The sequence below is a fragment of the Salvelinus alpinus genome, chromosome 25 (assembly GCF_045679555.1).
Source record: "Salvelinus alpinus chromosome 25, SLU_Salpinus.1, whole genome shotgun sequence".
NCBI classification, from domain to species: domain Eukaryota; kingdom Metazoa; phylum Chordata; class Actinopteri; order Salmoniformes; family Salmonidae; genus Salvelinus; species Salvelinus alpinus.
Window position 1 is genome coordinate 43,048,401 of NC_092110.1, and position 22,177 is coordinate 43,070,577.

The 22,177-nt window shown below is 51.6% G+C and overlaps 1 protein-coding gene across 2 annotated transcripts in view; it reads left to right on the forward strand.

Moving 5' to 3' along the window:
- The window catches only part of pcnx1 (pecanex 1), a 142,257-nt gene that overhangs the window by 92,130 nt on the left and 27,950 nt on the right, over nucleotides 1-22,177 (forward strand). For both annotated transcript variants that reach the window (XM_071366861.1, XM_071366862.1), the window contains 3 exons: nucleotides 919-1,172; nucleotides 2,678-2,908; nucleotides 4,327-4,427. In XM_071366861.1, coding sequence (XP_071222962.1) covers nucleotides 919-1,172; nucleotides 2,678-2,908; nucleotides 4,327-4,427 — 586 coding nt within the window. The remainder of the gene's footprint in view (nucleotides 1-918; nucleotides 1,173-2,677; nucleotides 2,909-4,326; nucleotides 4,428-22,177) is intronic.

Consider the following 22,177-nt stretch of genomic DNA (forward strand, 5'->3'; position numbering starts at 1 on the left):
TAAGACGGGATAAACGGTGTTCAATACCGGATAAAAACAACGTGAAGCGTGTGACCTGGAGCGTGCATCAAAACATTAGAGAGCACTCGGCTGGACCCTCGTTCTGAATAGCCGTACTTCTTAATTTCTCAACAAAAAAAAACATCAGCCAATTTCTAAAAACTGTTGACATCCAGTGGAAGCGATAGGAACTGCAAGCAAGTGCCTTATAAATCTAGATACACATAGAAAACACATTGAAAACACTGTCACCTCCACACCAAAAAATCCTGGATGGTTTGTCCTCGGGGTTTCGCCTGCCAAATCAGTTCTGTTTTCCATCCAAATCTACCAATTATATGCATATCATAGCTTCTGGGCCTGAGTAGCAGGCAGTTTACTTTGGGCACGTTTTTCATCCGGATGTCAAAATACTGCCCCCTATCCCTAAGAAGTTATGGGAGTGGCTACAGTAGGTACACTTTCTATCGCGATGTGAAGAGGGTTTCTTACATTTCTCTCAGGGCCTGATTTGACTTGATATAAGCGAGTAGAATTCTGCCTGATGCTTCAATCATTAGTTGATGTCAACGGGAGACTTCTGAGTTCAGCCTGTAGATCTCCAGTCAGAATAACGGCCCTTTACGTTTAAATCATAGTGTTCACGAGGTTTTTCTGAAGCCGTCCTGTCGTTGTTCGGGTTAGGTTATAGAGTTTATGAAGCATTATAGCATGTTTCTGAAGCCGTCCTGTCGTTGTTCGGGTTAGGTTATAGAGTTTATGAAGCATTATAGCATGTTTCTGAAGCCCTCCTGTCGCTGTTAGGTTATAGAGTTTATGAAGCATTATAGCATGTTTCTGAAGCCGTCCTGTCGCTGTTAGGTTATAGAGTTTATGAAGCATTATAGCATGTTTCTGAAGCCGTCCCGTCCCCCCCAGGTACGTACTGCCAGCAGCGGGAGGTGGAGGCCATCACGGAGGGGGTGGAGGAGGATGAGAGCTGCTGCTGCTGTGAACCGGGTCACCTGCCACATGTCCTGTCCTTCAACGCGGCCTTCGGACAGCGCTGGCTGGCCTGGGAAGTGCTGGTCACCAAGTACGTCCTGGAGGGCTACAGCATCACGGACAACAGCGCCGCCTCCATGCTTCAGGTGTTTGACCTCAGACGCATCCTGACTACTTACTACGTCAAGGTGAGTGGGAGGCCTGGCTGTTAGTCTGCTATTCTACACTGGGGTAGCAGGTTGCTTGGAGGTAAACCGGAGAGGTTATCGGTTCAAATCTGGTGTTATTACAGATGTCCTACATCCCAATCTCCTACTGCCCATGAGAAATGTACTAAACTCCTAAACGTGTGTTCTCTCCCTACTTCCTCTCTCCCTACTTCCTCTCTCCCTACTTCCTCTCTCCCTACTTCACCTCTCCCTACTTCCTCTCTCCCTACTTCCTCTCTCCCTACTTCCTCTCTCCCTACTTCACCTCTCCCTACTTCACCTCTCCCTACGTCCCCTCTCCCTACTTCCCCTCTCCCTACTTCCCCTCTCCCTACTTCCCCTCTCCCTACTTCCTCTCTCCCTACTTCACCTCTCCCTACGTCCCCTCTCCCTACTTCCCCTCTCCCTACTTCCCCTCTCCCTACTTCCCCTCTCCCTACTTCACCTCTCCCTACTTCCCCTCTCCCTACTTCCCCTCTCCCTTCTTCCTCTCTCCCTACTTCCCCTCTCCCTACTTCCCCTCTCCCTACTTCCCCTCTCCCTACTTCCCCTCTCCCTACGTCCCCTCTCCCTACTTCCGCTCTCCCTACTTCCCCTCTCCCTACTTCCCCTCTCCCTACTTCCCCTCTCCCTACTTCCCCTCTCCCTACTTCCCCTCTCCCTACTTCCCCTCTCCCTACTTCCCCTCTCCCTACTTCCCCTCTCCCTTCTTCCCCTCTCCCTACTTCACCTCTCCCTACTTCCCATCTCCCTTCTTCCCCTCTCCCTACTTCCCCTCTCCCTACTTCCCCTCTCCCTTCTTCCCCTCTCCCTACTTCACCTCTCCCTACTTCCCCTCTCCCTACTTCACCTCTCCCTACTTCCCCTCTCCCTACTTCCCCTCTCCCTACTTCCCCTCTCCCTACTTCCCCTCTCCCTACTTCCCCTCTCCCTACGTCCCCTCTCCCTACTTCCGCTCTCCCTACTTCCCCTCTCCCTACTTCCCCTCTCCCTACTTCCCCTCTCCCTACTTCCCCTCTCCCTACTTCCCCTCTCCCTACTTCCCCTCTCCCTACTTCCCCTCTCCCTACTTCACCTCTCCCTACTTCACCTCTCCCTACTTCACCTCTCCCTACTTCCCCTCTCCCTACTTCACCTCTCCCTACTTCACCTCTCCCTACTTCCCCTCTCCCTACTTCCCCTCTCCCTACTTCCCCTCTCCCTACTTCACCTCTCCCTACTTCACCTCTCCCTACTTCACCTCTCCCTACTTCCTCTTCCCTTCTCCCTATTTCCTCTCCCTACTTCCCCTCCCTACTTCCTTTCCCTACTTCCTCTCCCCACTTCACCTTTCCCTACCTCCCCTCTCCCTCCCTACTTCCCCTCTCCCTCCCTACTTCCCCTCTCCCTCCCTACTTCCCCTCTCCCTCCCTACCTCCCCTCTCCCTCCCTACCTCCCCTCTCCCTCCCTACCTCCCCTCTCCCTCCCTACCTCCTCTCTCCAGGGGATCATATACTACGTAATAGCCTCTCTCAAGCTGGAGGAGTGGCTGGCCAATGAGACGATGAGGGAGGGGCTGAAGGCCTGTGGAGAGAGGAACTACGTGGACCTGGACCCGACCTTTAACCCCAACATAGACCAAGACTACGACCACCGTCTGGCTGGTATCTCCAGGGACTCCTTCTGCCAGGTCTACTTGGGCTGGATCCAGTATTGTAACTCTCGACGGGCCAAGGTAAGGACCGGCGCTTTGGATGATTTTATTCAGAAATATTTCTACGCATTCTCAAAATGTACTACTATAAATGTGTCTTTGATACTGAGCACAAAAAGCACACGTCTCCTTCAGGCAATATGTCCTTTGTGTTTTTTGTGGTGAGAAAATGGAATCACAGTTTAGACATCTGAAGAAGATAAGATAAAACAACTTCTAATAACATCCCTCCTCTCTAAACTAACCATCCCTCCTCTCTAAACTAACCATCCCTCCTCTCTAAACTAACCATCCCTCTTCTCTAAACTAACCATCCCTCCTCTCTAAACTAACCATCCCTCCTCTCTAAACTAACCATCCCTCCTCTCTAAACTAACCATCCCTCCTCTCTAAACTAACCATCCCTCCTCTCTAAACTAACCATCCCTCCTCTCTAAACTAACCATCCCTCCTCTCTAAACTAACCATCCCTCCTCTCTAAACTAACCATCCCTCCTCTCTAAATGAACCATCCCTCCTCTCTAAACTAACCATCCCTCCTCTCTAAATGAACCATCCCTCCTCTCTAAACGAACCATCCCTCCTCTCTAAACTAACCATCCCTCCTCTCTAAACTAACCATCCCTCCTCTCTAAACTAACCATCCCTCCTCTCTAAACTAACCATCCCTCCTCTCTAAACTAACCATCCCTCCTCTCTAAACTAACCATCCCTCCTCTCTAAACTAACCATCCCTCCTCTCTAAACTAACCATCCCTCCTCTCTAAACTAACCATCCCTCCTCTCTAAACTAACCATCCCTCCTCTCTAAACTAACCATCCCTCCTCTCTAAACTAACCATCCCTCTTCTCTAAACTAACCATCTCTCCTCTCTAAACTAACCATCCCTCCTCTCTAAACTAACCATCCCTCCTCTCTAAACTAACCATCCCTCCTCTCTAAACTAACCATCCCTCCTCTCTAAACTAACCATCCCTCCTCTCTAAACTAACCATCCCTCCTCTCTAAACTAACCATCCCTCCTCTCTAAACTAACCATCCCTCCTCTCTAAACTAACCATCCCTCCTCTCTAAACTAACCATCCCTCCTCTCTAAACTAACCATCCCTCCTCTCTAAACTAACCATCCCTCCTCTCTAAACTAACCATCCCTCCTCTCTAAACTAACCATCCCTCCTCTCTAAACTAACCATCCCTCCTCTCTAAACTAACCATCCCTCCTCTCTAAACTAACCATCCCTCCTCTCTAAACTAACCATCCCTCCTCTCTAAACTAACCATCCCTCCTCTCTAAACTAACCATCCCTCCTCTCTAAACTAACCATCCCTCCTCTCTAAACTAACCATCCCTCTCTAAACTAACCATCCCTCCTCTCTAAACTAACCATCCCTCCTCTCTAAACTAACCATCCCTCCTTCTATTCTCATCTCCTTTCAGCCTCTGGACAGTGAGAAGGACTCTTCCCTGGTGTTGCTGTGTTTCGGCCTGTGTGTGCTGGGCAGGAGAGCACTGGGGACCGCTGCACACCACATGTCTAGGTGAGTCTGTCTCTGTCTGTCTGTCTGTCTGTCTGTCTGTCTGTCTGTCTGTCTCTGTTTGTCTCTGTCTGTCTCTGTCTGTCTCTGTCTGTCTCTGTCTGTCTCTGTCTGTCTCTGTCTGTCTCTGTCTGTCTGTCTCTGTCTGTCTCTGTCTGTCTGTCTGTCTGTCTCTGTCTGTCTGTCTCTGTCTGTCTGTCTGTCTGTCTGTCTGTCTGTCTGTCTGTCTGTCTCTGTCTGTCTGTCTGTCTGTCTCTGTCTGTCTGTCTGTCTGTCTCTGTCTGTCTGTCTGTCTCAGCTTTTCCAGAAACCCCTCCTGATTCGGGGAATCTTCCAACCAGGATTTCAGAGAAACCTGGGGTTTTTGGAAAAGTCAGTAATTTTGCAACCATCCTGCGGAGTGTAACAGACACGATACATCAGACACATCAGTATCTCAGCTCATCACCTTTCTAATACATACGGTGATTTCCTGAGACATTAGCTGTGTTCCAATATCCATACTAACCCTACTATTTGTGACGTACATTGAGTATGTAGTATGCTTATTGGTCATAGTATAGTATGCTAAAAGTTCCCGGATGTCGTACTACATTCACCAAAATATGAAGTCTACTAAGTGTCTAGTCTAAGTGGACACTATTTCCATGCTTTTAGGGCCCATAATGCAATTCTTCAGAAAATGGGCGTGGCTTCACAACATTTTCACATTTTGAAGAAAATGGCGGAAAATATGTAGACATAAGTCCAACGAAAGTAGATACAAATTCATTACTTTAACTAATTATGACAAACGTTAAGAAATATTGAGCAATGTAATAAGTTTTCAAATAAGTTAGTTGGTAGTGTACAGGGTGGTAGTGTACAGGGTGGTAGTGTACAGGGTGGTAGTGTACAGGGTGGTAGTGTACAGGATGGTAGTGTACAGGGTGGTAGTAGTGTACAGGGTGGTGGTAGTGTACAGGGTGGTGGTAGTGTACAGGGTGGTAGTAGTGTACAGGGTGGTAGTGTACAGGGTGGTAGTGTACAGGGTGGTAGTAGTGTACAGGGTGGTGGTGTACAGGGTGGTGGTAGTGTACAGGGTGGTGGTAGTGTACAGGGTGGTAGTAGTGTACAGGGTGGTAGTAGTGTACAGGGTGGTAGTAGTGTACAGGGTGGTAGTAGTGTACAGGGTGGTAGTAGTGTACAGGGTGGTAGTAGTGTACAGGGTGGTAGTAGTGTACAGGGTGGTAGTAGTTTACAGGGTGGTAGTAGTTTACAGGGTGGTAGTAGTGTACAGGGTGGTAGTAGTGTACAGGGTGGTAGTAGTGTACAGGGTGGTAGTGTACAGGGTGGTAGTAGTGTACAGGGTGGTGGTCTACAGGGTGGTAGTGTACAGGGTGGTGGTAGTGTACAGGGTGGTGGTAGTGTACAGCGTGGTAGTAGTGTACAGGGTGGTAGTAGTGTACAGGGTGGTAGTAGTGTACAGGGTGGTAGTAGTGTACAGGGTGGTAGTAGTGTACAGGGTGGTAGTGTACAGGGTGGTAGTATACAGGGTGGTAGTAGTGTACAGGGTGGTAGTAGTGTACAGGGTGGTAGTAGTGTACAGGGTGGTGGTAGTGTACAGGGTGGTGGTAGTGTACAGGGTGGTAGTAGTGTACAGGGTGGTAGTAGTGTACAGGGTGGTAGTAGTGTACAGGGTAGTAGTGTACAGGGTGGTAGTAGTGTACAGGGTGGTGGTAGTGTACAGGGTGGTAGTAGTGTACAGGGTGGTGGTAGTGTACAGGGTGGTGGTAGTGTACAGGGTGGTGGTAGTGTACAGGGTGGTAGTAGTGTACAGGGTGGTAGTAGTGTACAGGGTGGTAGTAGTGTACAGGGTGGTAGTAGTCTACAGGGTGGTAGTAGTCTACAGGGTGGTAGTAGTGTACAGGGTGGTAGTAGTGTACAGGGTGGTAGTAGTGTACAGGGTGGTAGTAGTGTACAGGGTGGTAGTAGTGTACAGGGTGGTAGTAGTGTACAGGGTGGTAGTAGTGTACAGGGTGGTAGTAGTGTACAGGGTGGTAGTAGTGTACAGGGTGGTAGTAGTGTACAGGGTGGTAGTAGTGTACAGGGTGGTAGTAGTGTACAGGGTGGTGGTAGTGTACAGGGTGGTGGTAGTGTACAGGGTGGTAGTAGTGTACAGGGTGGTAGTAGTGTACAGGGTGGTAGTAGTGTACAGGGTGGTAGTAGTGTACAGGGTGGTAGTAGTGTACAGGGTGGTAGTAGTGTACAGGGTGGTGGTAGTGTACAGGGTGGTAGTAGTGTACAGGGTGGTAGTAGTGTACAGGGTGGTAGTAGTGTACAGGGTGGTAGTAGTGTACAGGGTGGTGGTAGTGTACAGGGTGGTGGTAGTGTACAGGGTGGTGGTAGTGTACAGGGTGGTAGTAGTGTACAGGGTGGTAGTAGTGTACAGGGTGGTAGTAGTGTACAGGGTGGTAGTAGTGTACAGGGTGGTAGTAGTGTACAGGGTGGTAGTAGTGTACAGGGTGGTGGTAGTGTACAGGGTGGTGGTAGTGTACAGGGTGGTGGTAGTGTACAGGGTGGTAGTAGTGTACAGGGTGGTAGTAGTGTACAGGGTGGTAGTGTACAGGGTGGTGGTAGTGTACAGGGTGGTGGTAGTGTACAGGGTGGTGGTAGTGTACAGGGTGGTAGTAGTGTACAGGGTGGTAGTAGTGTACAGGGTGGTAGTGTACAGGGTAGTAGTGTACAGGGTGGTGGTAGTGTACAGGGTGGTGGTAGTGTACAGGGTGGTGGTAGTGTACAGGGTGGTAGTGTACAGGGTGGTAGTAGTGTACAGGGTGGTAGTAGTGTACAGGGTGGTAGTAGTGTACAGGGTGGTAGTAGTGTACAGGGTGGTAGTAGTGTACAGGGTGGTAGTAGTGTACAGGGTGGTGGTAGTGTACAGGGTGGTGGTAGTTTACAGGGTGGTGGTAGTGTACAGGGTGGTGGTAGTGTACAGGGTGGTAGTAGTGTACAGGGTGGTAGTAGTGTACAGGGTGGTAGTAGTGTACAGGGTGGTAGTAGTGTACAGGGTGGTGGTAGTGTACAGGGTGGTGGTAGTGTACAGGGTGGTGGTAGTGTACAGGGTGGTGGTAGTGTACAGGGTGGTAGTGTACAGGGTGGTAGTGTACAGGGTGGTAGTGTACAGGGTGGTAGGAGTGTACAGGGTGGTAGTAGTGTACAGGGTGGTAGTAGTGTACAAGGTGGTGGTAGTGTACAGGGTGGTGGTAGTGTACAGGGTGGTAGTAGTGTACAGGGTGGTAGTAGTGTACAGGGTGGTAGTAGTGTACAGGGTGGTAGTAGTGTACAGGGTGGTAGTAGTGTACAGGGTGGTAGTAGTGTACAGGGTGGTGGTAGTGTACAGGGTGGTGGTAGTGTACAGGGTGGTAGTAGTGTACAGGGTGGTAGTAGTCTACAGGGTGGTAGTAGTGTACAGGGTGGTAGTAGTGTACAGGGTGGTAGTAGTGTACAGGGTGGTAGTAGTGTACAGGGTGGTAGTAGTGTACAGGGTGGTAGTAGTGTACAGGGTGGTAGTAGTGTACAGGGTGGTGGTAGTGTACAGGGTGGTGGTAGTGTACAGGGTGGTAGTAGTGTACAGGGTGGTAGTAGTGTACAGGGTGGTAGTAGTGTACAGGGTGGTGGTAGTGTACAGGGTGGTGGTAGTGTACAGGGTGGTAGTAGTGTACAGGGTGGTAGTAGTGTACAGGGTGGTAGTAGTGTACAGGGTGGTAGTAGTGTACAGGGTGGTGGTGTACAGGGTGGTGGTAGTGTACAGGGTGGTGGTAGTGTACAGGGTGGTAGTAGTGTACAGGGTGGTAGTAGTGTACAGGGTGGTAGTGTACAGGGTGGTGGTAGTGTACAGGGTGGTAGTAGTGTACAGGGTGGTAGTAGTGTACAGGGTGGTAGTAGTGTACAGGGTGGTAGTAGTGTACAGGGTGGTAGTAGTGTACAGGGTGGTGGTAGTGTACAGGGTGGTGGTAGTGTACAGGGTGGTGGTAGTGTACAGGGTGGTAGTAGTGTACAGGGTGGTAGTAGTGTACAGGGTGGTAGTAGTGTACAGGGTGGTAGTAGTGTACAGGGTGGTGGTAGTGTACAGGGTGGTAGTGTACAGGGTGGTAGTAGTGTACAGGGTGGTGGGGGTGTACAGGGTGGTGGTAGTGTACAGGGTGGTGGTAGTGTACAGGGTGGTAGTGTACAGGGTGGTAGTAGTGTACAGGGTGGTGGTGTACAGGGTGGTAGTAGTGTACAGGGTGGTGGTGTACAGGGTGGTAGTGTACAGGGTGGTGGTAGTGTACAGGGTGGTGGTAGTGTACAGGGTGGTAGTAGTGTACAGGGTGGTAGTAGTGTACTGGGTAGTAGTGTACAGGGTGGTAGTGTACAGGGTGGTAGTGTACAGGGTGGTAGTAGTGTACAGGGTGGTAGTAGTGTACAGGGTGGTAGTAGTGTACAGGGTGGTGGTAGTGTACAGGGTGGTGGTAGTGTACAGGGTGGTGGTAGTGTACAGGGTGGTAGTAGTGTACAGGGTGGTAGTAGTGTACAGGGTGGTAGTAGTGTACAGGGTGGTAGTGTACAGGGTGGTGGTAGTGTACAGGGTGGTGGTAGTGTACAGGGTGGTGGTAGTGTACAGGGTGGTAGTAGTGTACAGGGTGGTAGTAGTGTACAGGGTGGTAGTAGTGTACAGGGTGGTGGTAGTGTACAGGGTGGTAGTGTACAGGGTGGTAGTAGTGTACAGGGTGGTGGTAGTGTACAGGGTGGTGGTAGTGTACAGGGTGGTGGTAGTGTACAGGGTGGTAGTAGTGTACAGGGTGGTAGTAGTGTACAGGGTGGTGGTGTACAGGGTGGTAGTGTACAGGGTGGTGGTAGTGTACAGGGTGGTAGTGTACAGGGTGGTAGTGTACAGGGTGGTAGTAGTGTACAGGGTGGTAGTAGTGTACAGGGTGGTAGTAGTGTACAGGGTGGTAGTAGTGTACAGGGTGGTAGTAGTGTACAGGGTGGTAGTAGTGTACAGGGTGGTAGTAGTGTACAGGGTGGTAGTAGTGTACAGGGTGGTGGTAGTGTACAGGGTGGTGGTAGTGTACAGGGTGGTAGTAGTGTACAGGGTGGTAGTAGTGTACAGGGTGGTGGTAGTGTACAGGGTGGTGGTAGTGTACAGGGTGGTGGTAGTGTACAGGGTGGTGGTAGTGTACAGGGTGGTAGTAGTGTACAGGGTGGTAGTAGTGTACAGGGTGGTAGTAGTGTACAGGGTGGTGGTAGTGTACAGGGTGGTGGTAGTGTACAGGGTGGTAGTAGTGTACAGGGTGGTAGTAGTGTACAGGGTGGTAGTAGTCTACAGGGTGGTAGTAGTGTACAGGGTGGTAGTGTACAGGGTGGTAGTGTACAGGGTGGTAGTAGTGTACAGGGTGGTAGTAGTGTACAGGGTGGTAGTAGTGTACAGGGTGGTGGTAGTGTACAGGGTGGTGGTAGTGTACAGGGTGGTGGTAGTGTACAGGGTGGTAGTAGTGTACAGGGTGGTAGTAGTGTACAGGGTGGTAGTGTACAGGGTGGTGGTAGTGTACAGGGTGGTGGTAGTGTACAGGGTGGTGGTAGTGTACAGGGTGGTAGTAGTGTACAGGGTGGTAGTGTACAGGGTGGTAGTAGTGTACAGGGTGGTAGTAGTGTACAGGGTGGTGGTGTACAGGGTGGTGGTAGTGTACAGGGTGGTGGTAGTGTACAGGGTTGTAGTAGTGTACAGGGTGGTAGTGTACAGGGTGGTGGTAGTGTACAGGGTGGTAGTAGTGTACAGGGTGGTAGTAGTGTACAGGGTGGTAGTAGTGTACAGGGTGGTAGTAGTGTACAGGGTGGTAGTAGTGTACAGGGTGGTAGTAGTGTACAGGGTGGTGGTAGTGTACAGGGTGGTGGTAGTGTACAGGGTGGTAGTAGTGTACAGGGTGGTAGTAGTGTACAGGGTGGTAGTAGTGTACAGGGTGGTAGTAGTGTACAGGGTGGTGGTAGTGTACAGGGTGGTAGTGTACAGGGTGGTAGTAGTGTACAGGGTGGTGGGGGTGTACAGGGTGGTGGTAGTGTACAGGGTGGTGGTAGTGTACAGGGTGGTGGTAGTGTACAGGGTGGTAGTGTACAGGGTGGTAGTAGTGTACAGGGTGGTGGTGTACAGGGTGGTAGTAGTGTACAGGGTGGTGGTGTACAGGGTGGTAGTGTACAGGGTGGTGGTAGTGTACAGGGTGGTGGTAGTGTACAGGGTGGTAGTGTACAGGGTGGTAGTAGTGTACAGGGTGGTAGTAGTGTACTGGGTAGTAGTGTACAGGGTGGTAGTGTACAGGGTGGTAGTGTACAGGGTGGTAGTAGTGTACAGGGTGGTAGTAGTGTACAGGGTGGTAGTAGTGTACAGGGTGGTAGTAGTGTACAGGGTGGTGGTAGTGTACAGGGTGGTAGTAGTGTACAGGGTGGTGGTAGTGTACAGGGTGGTGGTAGTGTACAGGGTGGTAGTAGTGTACAGGGTGGTAGTAGTGTACAGGGTGGTAGTGTACAGGGTGGTGGTAGTGTACAGGGTGGTGGTAGTGTACAGGGTGGTGGTAGTGTACAGGGTGGTGGTAGTGTACAGGGTGGTAGTAGTGTACAGGGTGGTAGTAGTGTACAGGGTGGTAGTAGTGTACAGGGTGGTGGTAGTGTACAGGGTGGTAGTGTACAGGGTGGTAGTAGTGTACAGGGTGGTGGTAGTGTACAGGGTGGTGGTAGTGTACAGGGTGGTAGTGTACAGGGTGGTAGTAGTGTACAGGGTGGTGGTGTACAGGGTGGTAGTGTACAGGGTGGTGGTAGTGTACAGGGTGGTGGTAGTGTACAGGGTGGTAGTGTACAGGGTGGTAGTGTACAGGGTGGTAGGAGTGTACAGGGTGGTAGTAGTGTACAGGGTGGTAGTAGTGTACAGGGTGGTAGTAGTGTACAGGGTGGTAGTAGTGTACAGGGTGGTGGTAGTGTACAGGGTGGTGGTAGTGTACAGGGTGGTAGTAGTGTACAGGGTGGTGGTAGTGTACAGGGTGGTGGTAGTGTACAGGGTGGTGGTAGTGTACAGGGTGGTGGTAGTGTACAGGGTGGTGGTAGTGTACAGGGTGGTAGTAGTGTACAGGGTGGTAGTAGTGTACAGGGTGGTAGTAGTGTACAGGGTGGTAGTAGTGTACAGGGTGGTAGTAGTGTACAGGGTGGTAGTAGTGTACAGGGTGGTAGTAGTGTACAGGGTGGTGGTAGTGTACAGGGTGGTGGTAGTGTACAGGGTGGTAGTCAGGGTGGTAGTGTACAGGGTGGTAGTAGTGTACAGGGTGGTGGGGGTGTACAGGGTGGTGGTAGTGTACAGGGTGGTGGTAGTGTACAGGGTGGTAGTGTACAGGGTGGTAGTAGTGTACAGGGTGGTGGTGTACAGGGTGGTAGTAGTGTACAGGGTGGTGGTGTACAGGGTGGTAGTGTACATGGTGGTGGTAGTGTACAGGGTGGTGGTAGTGTACAGGGTGGTAGTGTACAGGGTGGTAGTAGTGTACAGGGTGGTAGTAGTGTACTGGGTAGTAGTGTACAGGGTGGTAGTGTACAGGGTGGTAGTGTACAGGGTGGTAGGAGTGTACAGGGTGGTAGTAGTGTACAGGGTGGTAGTAGTGTACAAGGTGGTGGTAGTGTACAGGGTGGTGGTAGTGTACAGGGTGGTGGTAGTGTACAGGGTGGTAGTAGTGTACAGGGTGGTAGTAGTGTACAGGGTGGTAGTAGTGTACAGGGTGGTAGTAGTGTACAGGGTGGTAGTAGTGTACAGGGTGGTAGTAGTGTACAGGGTGGTGGTAGTGTACAGGGTGGTAGTAGTGTACAGGGTGGTAGTAGTGTACAGGGTGGTAGTAGTGTACAGGGTGGTAGTAGTGTACAGGGTGGTAGTAGTGTACAGGGTGGTGGTAGTGTACAGGGTGGTGGTAGTGTACAGGGTGGTGGTAGTGTACAGGGTGGTAGTAGTGTACAGGGTGGTAGTAGTGTACAGGGTGGTAGTAGTGTACAGGGTGGTGGTAGTGTACAGGGTGGTAGTGTACAGGGTGGTAGTAGTGTACAGGGTGGTGGTAGTGTACAGGGTGGTGGTAGTGTACAGGGTGGTAGTAGTGTACAGGGTGGTAGTAGTGTACAGGGTGGTGGTAGTGTACAGGGTGGTGGTAGTGTACAGGGTGGTGGTAGTGTACAGGGTGGTAGTAGTGTACAGGGTGGTAGTAGTGTACAGGGTGGTAGTAGTGTACAGGGTGGTAGTAGTGTACAGGGTGGTGGTAGTGTACAGGGTGGTAGTAGTGTACAGGGTGGTAGTAGTCTACAGGGTGGTAGTAGTGTACAGGGTGGTAGTAGTGTACAGGGTGGTAGTGTACAGGGTGGTAGTAGTGTACAGGGTGGTAGTAGTGTACAGGGTGGTAGTAGTGTACAGGGTGGTGGTAGTGTACAGGGTGGTGGTAGTGTACAGGGTGGTAGTAGTGTACAGGGTGGTAGTAGTGTACAGGGTGGTAGTAGTGTACAGGGTGGTAGTGTACAGGGTGGTGGTAGTGTACAGGGTGGTGGTAGTGTACAGGGTGGTGGTAGTGTACAGGGTGGTAGTAGTGTACAGGGTGGTAGTAGTGTACAGGGTGGTAGTAGTGTACAGGGTGGTAGTAGTGTACAGGGTGGTGGTGTACAGGGTGGTGGTAGTGTACAGGGTGGTAGTAGTGTACAGGGTGGTGGTAGTGTACAGGGTGGTAGTAGTGTACAGGGTGGTAGTGTACAGGGTGGTGGTAGTGTACAGGGTGGTAGTAGTGTACAGGGTGGTAGTAGTGTACAGGGTGGTAGTAGTGTACAGGGTGGTAGTAGTGTACAGGGTGGTAGTAGTGTACAGGGTGGTAGTAGTGTACAGGGTGGTGGTAGTGTACAGGGTGGTGGTAGTGTACAGGGTGGTGGTAGTGTACAGGGTGGTAGTAGTGTACAGGGTGGTAGTAGTGTACAGGGTGGTAGTAGTGTACAGGGTGGTAGTAGTGTACAGGGTGGTGGTAGTGTACAGGGTGGTAGTGTACAGGGTGGTAGTAGTGTACAGGGTGGTGGGGGTGTACAGGGTGGTGGTAGTGTACAGGGTGGTGGTAGTGTACAGGGTGGTAGTGTACAGGGTGGTAGTAGTGTACAGGGTGGTGGTGTACAGGGTGGTAGTAGTGTACAGGGTGGTGGTGTACAGGGTGGTAGTGTACAGGGTGGTGGTAGTGTACAGGGTGGTGGTAGTGTACAGGGTGGTGGTAGTGTACAGGGTGGTAGTAGTGTACAGGGTGGTAGTAGTGTACAGGGTGGTAGTAGTGTACAGGGTGGTGGTAGTGTACAGGGTGGTGGTAGTGTACAGGGTGGTGGTAGTGTACAGGGTGGTAGTAGTGTACAGGGTGGTAGTAGTGTACAGGGTGGTAGTAGTGTACAGGGTGGTAGTAGTGTACAGGGTGGTAGTAGTGTACAGGGTGGTAGTAGTGTACAGGGTGGTGGTAGTGTACAGGGTGGTAGTAGTGTACAGGGTGGTAGTAGTGTACAGGGTGGTAGTAGTCTACAGGGTGGTAGTAGTGTACAGGGTGGTAGTAGTGTACAGGGTGGTAGTGTACAGGGTGGTAGTGTACAGGGTGGTAGTAGTGTACAGGGTGGTGGTAGTGTACAGGGTGGTAGTAGTGTACAGGGTGGTAGTAGTGTACAGGGTGGTAGTAGTCTACAGGGTGGTAGTAGTGTACAGGGTGGTAGTAGTGTACAGGGTGGTAGTGTACAGGGTGGTAGTGTACAGGGTGGTAGTAGTGTACAGGGTGGTAGTAGTGTACAGGGTGGTAGTAGTGTACAGGGTGGTAGTAGTGTACAGGGTGGTGGTAGTGTACAGGGTGGTAGTAGTGTACAGGGTGGTAGTAGTGTACAGGGTGGTGGTAGTGTACAGGGTGGTGGTAGTGTACAGGGTGGTGGTAGTGTACAGGGTGGTGGTAGTGTACAGGGTGGTGGTAGTGTACAGGGTGGTAGTAGTGTACAGGGTGGTAGTAGTGTACAGGGTGGTAGTAGTGTACAGGGTGGTAGTAGTGTACAGGGTGGTAGTAGTGTACAGGGTGGTGGTGTACAGGGTGGTGGTAGTGTACAGGGTGGTGGTAGTGTACAGGGTGGTGGTAGTGTACAGGGTGGTAGTAGTGTACAGGGTGGTAGTGTACAGGGTGGTGGTAGTGTACAGGGTGGTAGTAGTGTACAGGGTGGTAGTAGTGTACAGGGTGGTAGTAGTGTACAGGGTGGTAGTAGTGTACAGGGTGGTAGTAGTGTACAGGGTGGTAGTAGTGTACAGGGTGGTAGTAGTGTACAGGGTGGTGGTGTACAGGGTGGTGGTAGTGTACAGGGTGGTGGTAGTGTACAGGGTGGTAGTAGTGTACAGGGTGGTGGTAGTGTACAGGGTGGTAGTGTACAGGGTGGTGGTAGTGTACAGGGTGGTAGTAGTGTACAGGGTGGTAGTAGTGTACAGGGTGGTAGTAGTGTACAGGGTGGTGGTAGTGTACAGGGTGGTGGTAGTGTACAGGGTGGTGGTAGTGTACAGGGTGGTGGTAGTGTACAGGGTGGTAGTAGTGTACAGGGTGGTAGTAGTGTACAGGGTGGTAGTAGTGTACAGGGTGGTAGTAGTGTACAGGGTGGTGGTAGTGTACAGGGTGGTAGTGTACAGGGTGGTAGTAGTGTACAGGGTGGTGGGGGTGTACAGGGTGGTGGTAGTGTACAGGGTGGTGGTAGTGTACAGGGTGGTAGTGTACAGGGTGGTAGTAGTGTACAGGGTGGTGGTGTACAGGGTGGTAGTAGTGTACAGGGTGGTGGTGTACAGGGTGGTAGTGTACAGGGTGGTGGTAGTGTACAGGGTGGTGGTAGTGTACAGGGTGGTAGTGTACAGGGTGGTAGTAGTGTACAGGGTGGTAGTTGTGTACTGGGTAGTAGTGTACAGGGTGGTAGTGTACAGGGTGGTAGTGTACAGGGTGGTAGGAGTGTACAGGGTGGTAGTAGTGTACAGGGTGGTAGTAGTGTACAAGGTGGTGGTAGTGTACAGGGTGGTGGTAGTGTACAGGGTGGTGGTAGTGTACAGGGTGGTGGTAGTGTACAGGGTGGTAGTAGTGTACAGGGTGGTAGCTGTGTACAGGGTGGTAGTAGTGTACAGGGTGGTAGTAGTGTACAGGGTGGTAGTAGTGTACAGGGTGGTGGTAGTGTACAGGGTGGTAGTAGTGTACAGGGTGGTAGTAGTGTACAGGGTGGTAGTAGTCTACAGGGTGGTAGTAGTGTACAGGGTGGTAGTAGTGTACAGGGTGGTAGTGTACAGGGTGGTAGTGTACAGGGTGGTAGTAGTGTACAGGGTGGTAGTAGTGTACAGGGTGGTAGTAGTGTACAGGGTGGTAGTAGTGTACAGGGTGGTGGTAGTGTACAGGGTGGTGGTAGTGTACAGGGTGGTAGTAGTGTACAGGGTGGTAGTAGTGTACAGGGTGGTAGTGTACAGGGTGGTGGTAGTGTACAGGGTGGTGGTAGTGTACAGGGTGGTGGTAGTGTACAGGGTGGTAGTAGTGTACAGGGTGGTAGTAGTGTACAGGGTGGTAGTAGTGTACAGGGTGGTAGTAGTGTACAGGGTGGTAGTAGTGTACAGGGTGGTGGTGTACAGGGTGGTGGTAGTGTACAGGGTGGTGGTAGTGTACAGGGTGGTAGTAGTGTACAGGGTGGTAGTAGTGTACAGGGTGGTGGTAGTGTACAGGGTGGTAGTAGTGTACAGGGTGGTAGTGTACAGGGTGGTGGTAGTGTACAGGGTGGTAGTAGTGTACAGGGTGGTAGTAGTGTACAGGGTGGTAGTAGTGTACAGGGTGGTAGTAGTGTACAGGGTGGTGGTAGTGTACAGGGTGGTGGTAGTGTACAGGGTGGTGGTAGTGTACAGGGTGGTAGTAGTGTACAGGGTGGTAGTAGTGTACAGGGTGGTAGTAGTGTACAGGGTGGTAGTAGTGTACAGGGTGGTGGTAGTGTACAGGGTGGTAGTGTACAGGGTGGTAGTAGTGTACAGGGTGGTGGGGGTGTACAGGGTGGTGGTAGTGTACAGGGTGGTGGTAGTGTACAGGGTGGTAGTGTACAGGGTGGTAGTAGTGTACAGGGTGGTGGTGTACAGGGTGGTAGTAGTGTACAGGGTGGTGGTGTACAGGGTGGTAGTGTACAGGGTGGTGGTAGTGTACAGGGTGGTGGTAGTGTACAGGGTGGTAGTGTACAGGGTGGTAGTAGTGTACAGGGTGGTAGTAGTGTACTGGGTAGTAGTGTACAGGGTGGTAGTGTACAGGGTGGTAGTGTACAGGGTGGTAGTAGTGTACAGGGTGGTAGTAGTGTACAGGGTGGTAGTAGTGTACAGGGTGGTAGTAGTGTACAGGGTGGTGGTAGTGTACAGGGTGGTGGTAGTGTACAGGGTGGTAGTAGTGTACAGGGTGGTGGTAGTGTACAGGGTGGTGGTAGTGTACAGGGTGGTAGTAGTGTACAGGGTGGTAGTAGTGTACAGGGTGGTAGTAGTGTACAGGGTGGTAGTGTACAGGGTGGTGGTAGTGTACAGGGTGGTGGTAGTGTACAGGGTGGTGGTAGTGTACAGGGTGGTGGTAGTGTACAGGGTGGTAGTAGTGTACAGGGTGGTAGTAGTGTACAGGGTGGTAGTAGTGTACAGGGTGGTGGTAGTGTACAGGGTGGTAGTGTACAGGGTGGTAGTAGTGTACAGGGTGGTGGTAGTGTACAGGGTGGTGGTAGTGTACAGGGTGGTGGTAGTGTACAGGGTGGTAGTGTACAGGGTGGTAGTAGTGTACAGGGTGGTGGTGTACAGGGTGGTAGTGTACAGGGTGGTGGTAGTGTACAGGGTGGTAGTGTACAGGGTGGTAGTGTACAGGGTGGTAGTAGTGTACAGGGTGGTAGTAGTGTACAGGGTGGTAGTAGTGTACAGGGTGGTAGTAGTGTACAGGGTGGTAGTAGTGTACAGGGTGGTGGTAGTGTACAGGGTGGTGGTAGTGTACAGGGTGGTGGTAGTGTACAGGGTGGTGGTAGTGTACAGGGTGGTAGTAGTGTACAGGGTGGTGGTAGTGTACAGGGTGGTGGTAGTGTACAGGGTGGTGGTAGTGTACAGGGTGGTGGTAGTGTACAGGGTGGTAGTAGTGTACAGGGTGGTAGTAGTGTACAGGGTGGTAGTAGTGTACAGGGTGGTAGTAGTGTACAGGGTGGTAGTAGTGTACAGGGTGGTGGTAGTGTACAGGGTGGTAGTAGTGTACAGGGTGGTAGTAGTGTACAGGGTGGTAGTAGTCTACAGGGTGGTAGTAGTGTACAGGGTGGTAGTAGTGTACAGGGTGGTAGTAGTGTACAGGGTGGTAGTGTACAGGGTGGTAGTGTACAGGGTGGTAGTAGTGTACAGGGTGGTAGTAGTGTACAGGGTGGTAGTAGTGTACAGGGTGGTAGTGTACAGGGTGGTAGTAGTGTACAGGGTGGTAGTAGTGTACAGGGTGGTAGTAGTGTACAGGGTGGTAGTAGTGTACAGGGTGGTAGTAGTGTACAGGGTGGTAGTGTACAGGGTGGTAGTGTACAGGGTGGTAGTAGTGTACAGGGTGGTAGTAGTGTACAGGGTGGTAGTAGTGTACAGGGTGGTGGTAGTGTACAGGGTGGTGGTAGTGTACAGGGTGGTAGTAGTGTACAGGGTGGTAGTAGTGTACAGGGTGGTAGTAGTGTACAGGGTGGTAGTGTACAGGGTGGTGGTAGTGTACAGGGTGGTGGTAGTGTACAGGGTGGTGGTAGTGTACAGGGTGGTAGTAGTGTACAGGGTGGTAGTGTACAGGGTGGTAGTAGTGTACAGGGTGGTAGTAGTGTACAGGGTGGTAGTAGTGTACAGGGTGGTGGTGTACAGGGTGGTGGTAGTGTACAGGGTGGTGGTAGTGTACAGGGTGGTAGTAGTGTACAGGGTGGTGGTAGTGTACAGGGTGGTGGTAGTGTACAGGGTGGTAGTGTACAGGGTGGTGGTAGTGTACAGGGTGGTGGTAGTGTACAGGGTGGTAGTAGTGTACAGGGTGGTAGTAGTGTACAGGGTGGTAGTAGTGTACAGGGTGGTAGTAGTGTACAGGGTGGTAGTAGTGTACAGGGTGGTGGTAGTGTACAGGGTGGTGGTAGTGTACAGGGTGGTAGTAGTGTACAGGGTGGTAGTAGTGTACAGGGTGGTAGTAGTGTACAGGGTGGTAGTAGTGTACAGGGTGGTGGTAGTGTACAGGGTGGTAGTGTACAGGGTGGTAGTAGTGTACAGGGTGGTGGGGGTGTACAGGGTGGTGGTAGTGTACAGGGTGGTGGTAGTGTACAGGGTGGTAGTGTACAGGGTGGTAGTAGTGTACAGGGTGGTGGTGTACAGGGTGGTAGTAGTGTACAGGGTGGTGGTGTACAGGGTGGTAGTGTACAGGGTGGTGGTAGTGTACAGGGTGGTAGTAGTCTACAGGGTGGTAGTAGTGTACAGGGTGGTAGTAGTGTACAGGGTGGTAGTAGTGTACAGGGTGGTAGTGTACAGGGTGGTAGTGTACAGGGTGGTAGTAGTGTACAGGGTGGTAGTAGTGTACAGGGTGGTAGTAGTGTACAGGGTGGTAGTGTACAGGGTGGTAGTAGTGTACAGGGTGGTAGTAGTGTACAGGGTGGTAGTAGTGTACAGGGTGGTAGTAGTGTACAGGGTGGTAGTAGTGTACAGGGTGGTAGTGTACAGGGTGGTAGTGTACAGGGTGGTAGTAGTGTACAGGGTGGTAGTAGTGTACAGGGTGGTAGTAGTGTACAGGGTGGTGGTAGTGTACAGGGTGGTGGTAGTGTACAGGGTGGTAGTAGTGTACAGGGTGGTAGTAGTGTACAGGGTGGTAGTAGTGTACAGGGTGGTAGTGTACAGGGTGGTGGTAGTGTACAGGGTGGTGGTAGTGTACAGGGTGGTGGTAGTGTACAGGGTGGTAGTAGTGTACAGGGTGGTAGTGTACAGGGTGGTAGTAGTGTACAGGGTGGTAGTAGTGTACAGGGTGGTAGTAGTGTACAGGGTGGTGGTGTACAGGGTGGTGGTAGTGTACAGGGTGGTGGTAGTGTACAGGGTGGTAGTAGTGTACAGGGTGGTGGTAGTGTACAGGGTGGTGGTAGTGTACAGGGTGGTAGTGTACAGGGTGGTGGTAGTGTACAGGGTGGTGGTAGTGTACAGGGTGGTAGTAGTGTACAGGGTGGTAGTAGTGTACAGGGTGGTAGTAGTGTACAGGGTGGTAGTAGTGTACAGGGTGGTAGTAGTGTACAGGGTGGTGGTAGTGTACAGGGTGGTGGTAGTGTACAGGGTGGTAGTAGTGTACAGGGTGGTAGTAGTGTACAGGGTGGTAGTAGTGTACAGGGTGGTAGTAGTGTACAGGGTGGTGGTAGTGTACAGGGTGGTAGTGTACAGGGTGGTAGTAGTGTACAGGGTGGTGGGGGTGTACAGGGTGGTGGTAGTGTACAGGGTGGTGGTAGTGTACAGGGTGGTAGTGTACAGGGTGGTAGTAGTGTACAGGGTGGTGGTGTACAGGGTGGTAGTAGTGTACAGGGTGGTGGTGTACAGGGTGGTAGTGTACAGGGTGGTGGTAGTGTACAGGGTGGTGGTAGTGTACAGGGTGGTAGTGTACAGGGTGGTAGTAGTGTACAGGGTGGTAGTAGTGTACTGGGTAGTAGTGTACAGGGTGGTAGTGTACAGGGTGGTAGTGTACAGGGTGGTAGTAGTGTACAGGGTGGTAGTAGTGTACAGGGTGGTAGTAGTGTACAGGGTGGTAGTAGTGTACAGGGTGGTAGTAGTGTACAGGGTGGTGGTAGTGTACAGGGTGGTGGTAGTGTACAGGGTGGTAGTAGTGTACAGGGTGGTGGTAGTGTACATGGTGGTGGTAGTGTACAGGGTGGTAGTAGTGTACAGGGTGGTAGTAGTGTACAGGGTGGTAGTAGTGTACAGGGTGGTAGTAGTGTACAGGGTGGTGGTAGTGTACAGGGTGGTAGTAGTGTACAGGGTGGTAGTAGTGTACAGGGTGGTAGTAGTCTACAGGGTGGTAGTAGTGTACAGGGTGGTAGTAGTGTACAGGGTGGTAGTAGTGTACAGGGTGGTAGTAGTGTACAGGGTGGTAGTGTACAGGGTGGTAGTAGTGTACAGGGTGGTAGTAGTGTACAGGGTGGTAGTAGTGTACAGTGTGGTGGTAGTGTACAGGGTGGTGGTAGTGTACAGGGTGGTAGTAGTGTACAGGGTGGTAGTAGTGTACAGGGTGGTAGTGTACAGGGTGGTGGTAGTGTACAGGGTGGTGGTAGTGTACAGGGTGGTGGTAGTGTACAGGGTGGTAGTAGTGTACAGGGTGGTGGTAGTGTACAGGGTGGTGGTAGTGTACAGGGTGGTGGTAGTGTACAGGGTGGTAGTAGTGTACAGGGTGGTAGTAGTGTACAGGGTGGTAGTAGTGTACAGGGTGGTGGTAGTGTACAGGGTGGTAGTGTACAGGGTGGTAGTAGTGTACAGGGTGGTGGGGGTGTACAGGGTGGTGGTAGTGTACAGGGTGGTGGTAGTGTACAGGGTGGTAGTGTACAGGGTGGTAGTAGTGTACAGGGTGGTGGTGTACAGGGTGGTAGTAGTGTACAGGGTGGTAGTAGTGTACAGGGTGGTAGTAGTGTACAGGGTGGTGGTAGTGTACAGGGTGGTGGTAGTGTACAGGGTGGTAGTGTACAGGGTGGTAGTAGTGTACAGGGTGGTGGTAGTGTACAGGGTGGTGGTAGTGTACAGGGTGGTGGTAGTGTACAGGGTGGTAGTGTACAGGGTGGTAGTAGTGTACAGGGTGGTGGTGTACAGGGTGGTAGTGTACAGGGTGGTGGTAGTGTACAGGGTGGTAGTGTACAGGGTGGTAGTGTACAGGGTGGTAGTAGTGTACAGGGTGGTAGTAGTGTACAGGGTGGTAGTAGTGTACAGGGTGGTAGTAGTGTACAGGGTGGTAGTAGTGTACAGGGTGGTGGTAGTGTACAGGGTGGTGGTAGTGTACAGGGTGGTGGTAGTGTACAGGGTGGTGGTAGTGTACAGGGTGGTAGTGTACAGGGTGGTAGTAGTGTACAGGGTGGTAGTAGTGTACTGGGTAGTAGTGTACAGGGTGGTAGTGTGCAGGGTGGTAGTAGTGTACAGGGTGGTAGTAGTGTACAGGGTGGTAGTAGTGTACAGGGTGGTAGTAGTGTACAGGGTGGTAGTAGTGTACAGGGTGGTGGTAGTGTACAGGGTGGTGGTAGTGTACAGGGTGGTAGTAGTGTACAGGGTGGTGGTAGTGTACAGGGTGGTGGTAGTGTACAGGGTGGTGGTAGTGTACAGGGTGGTAGTAGTGTACAGGGTGGTAGTAGTGTACAGGGTGGTAGTGTACAGGGTGGTGGTAGTGTACAGGGTGGTAGTAGTGTACAGGGTGGTAGTAGTGTACAGGGTGGTAGTAGTGTACAGGGTGGTAGTAGTGTACAGGGTGGTAGTGTACAGGGTGGTAGTAGTGTACAGGGTGGTGGTGTACAGGGTGGTAGTAGTGTACAGGGTGGTGGTGTACAGGGTGGTAGTGTACAGGGTGGTGGTAGTGTACAGGGTGGTAGTAGTGTACAGGGTGGTAGTAGTGTACAGGGTGGTAGTAGTGTACTGGGTAGTAGTGTACAGGGTGGTAGTGTACAGGGTGGTAGTGTACAGGGTGGTAGTAGTGTACAGGGTGGTAGTA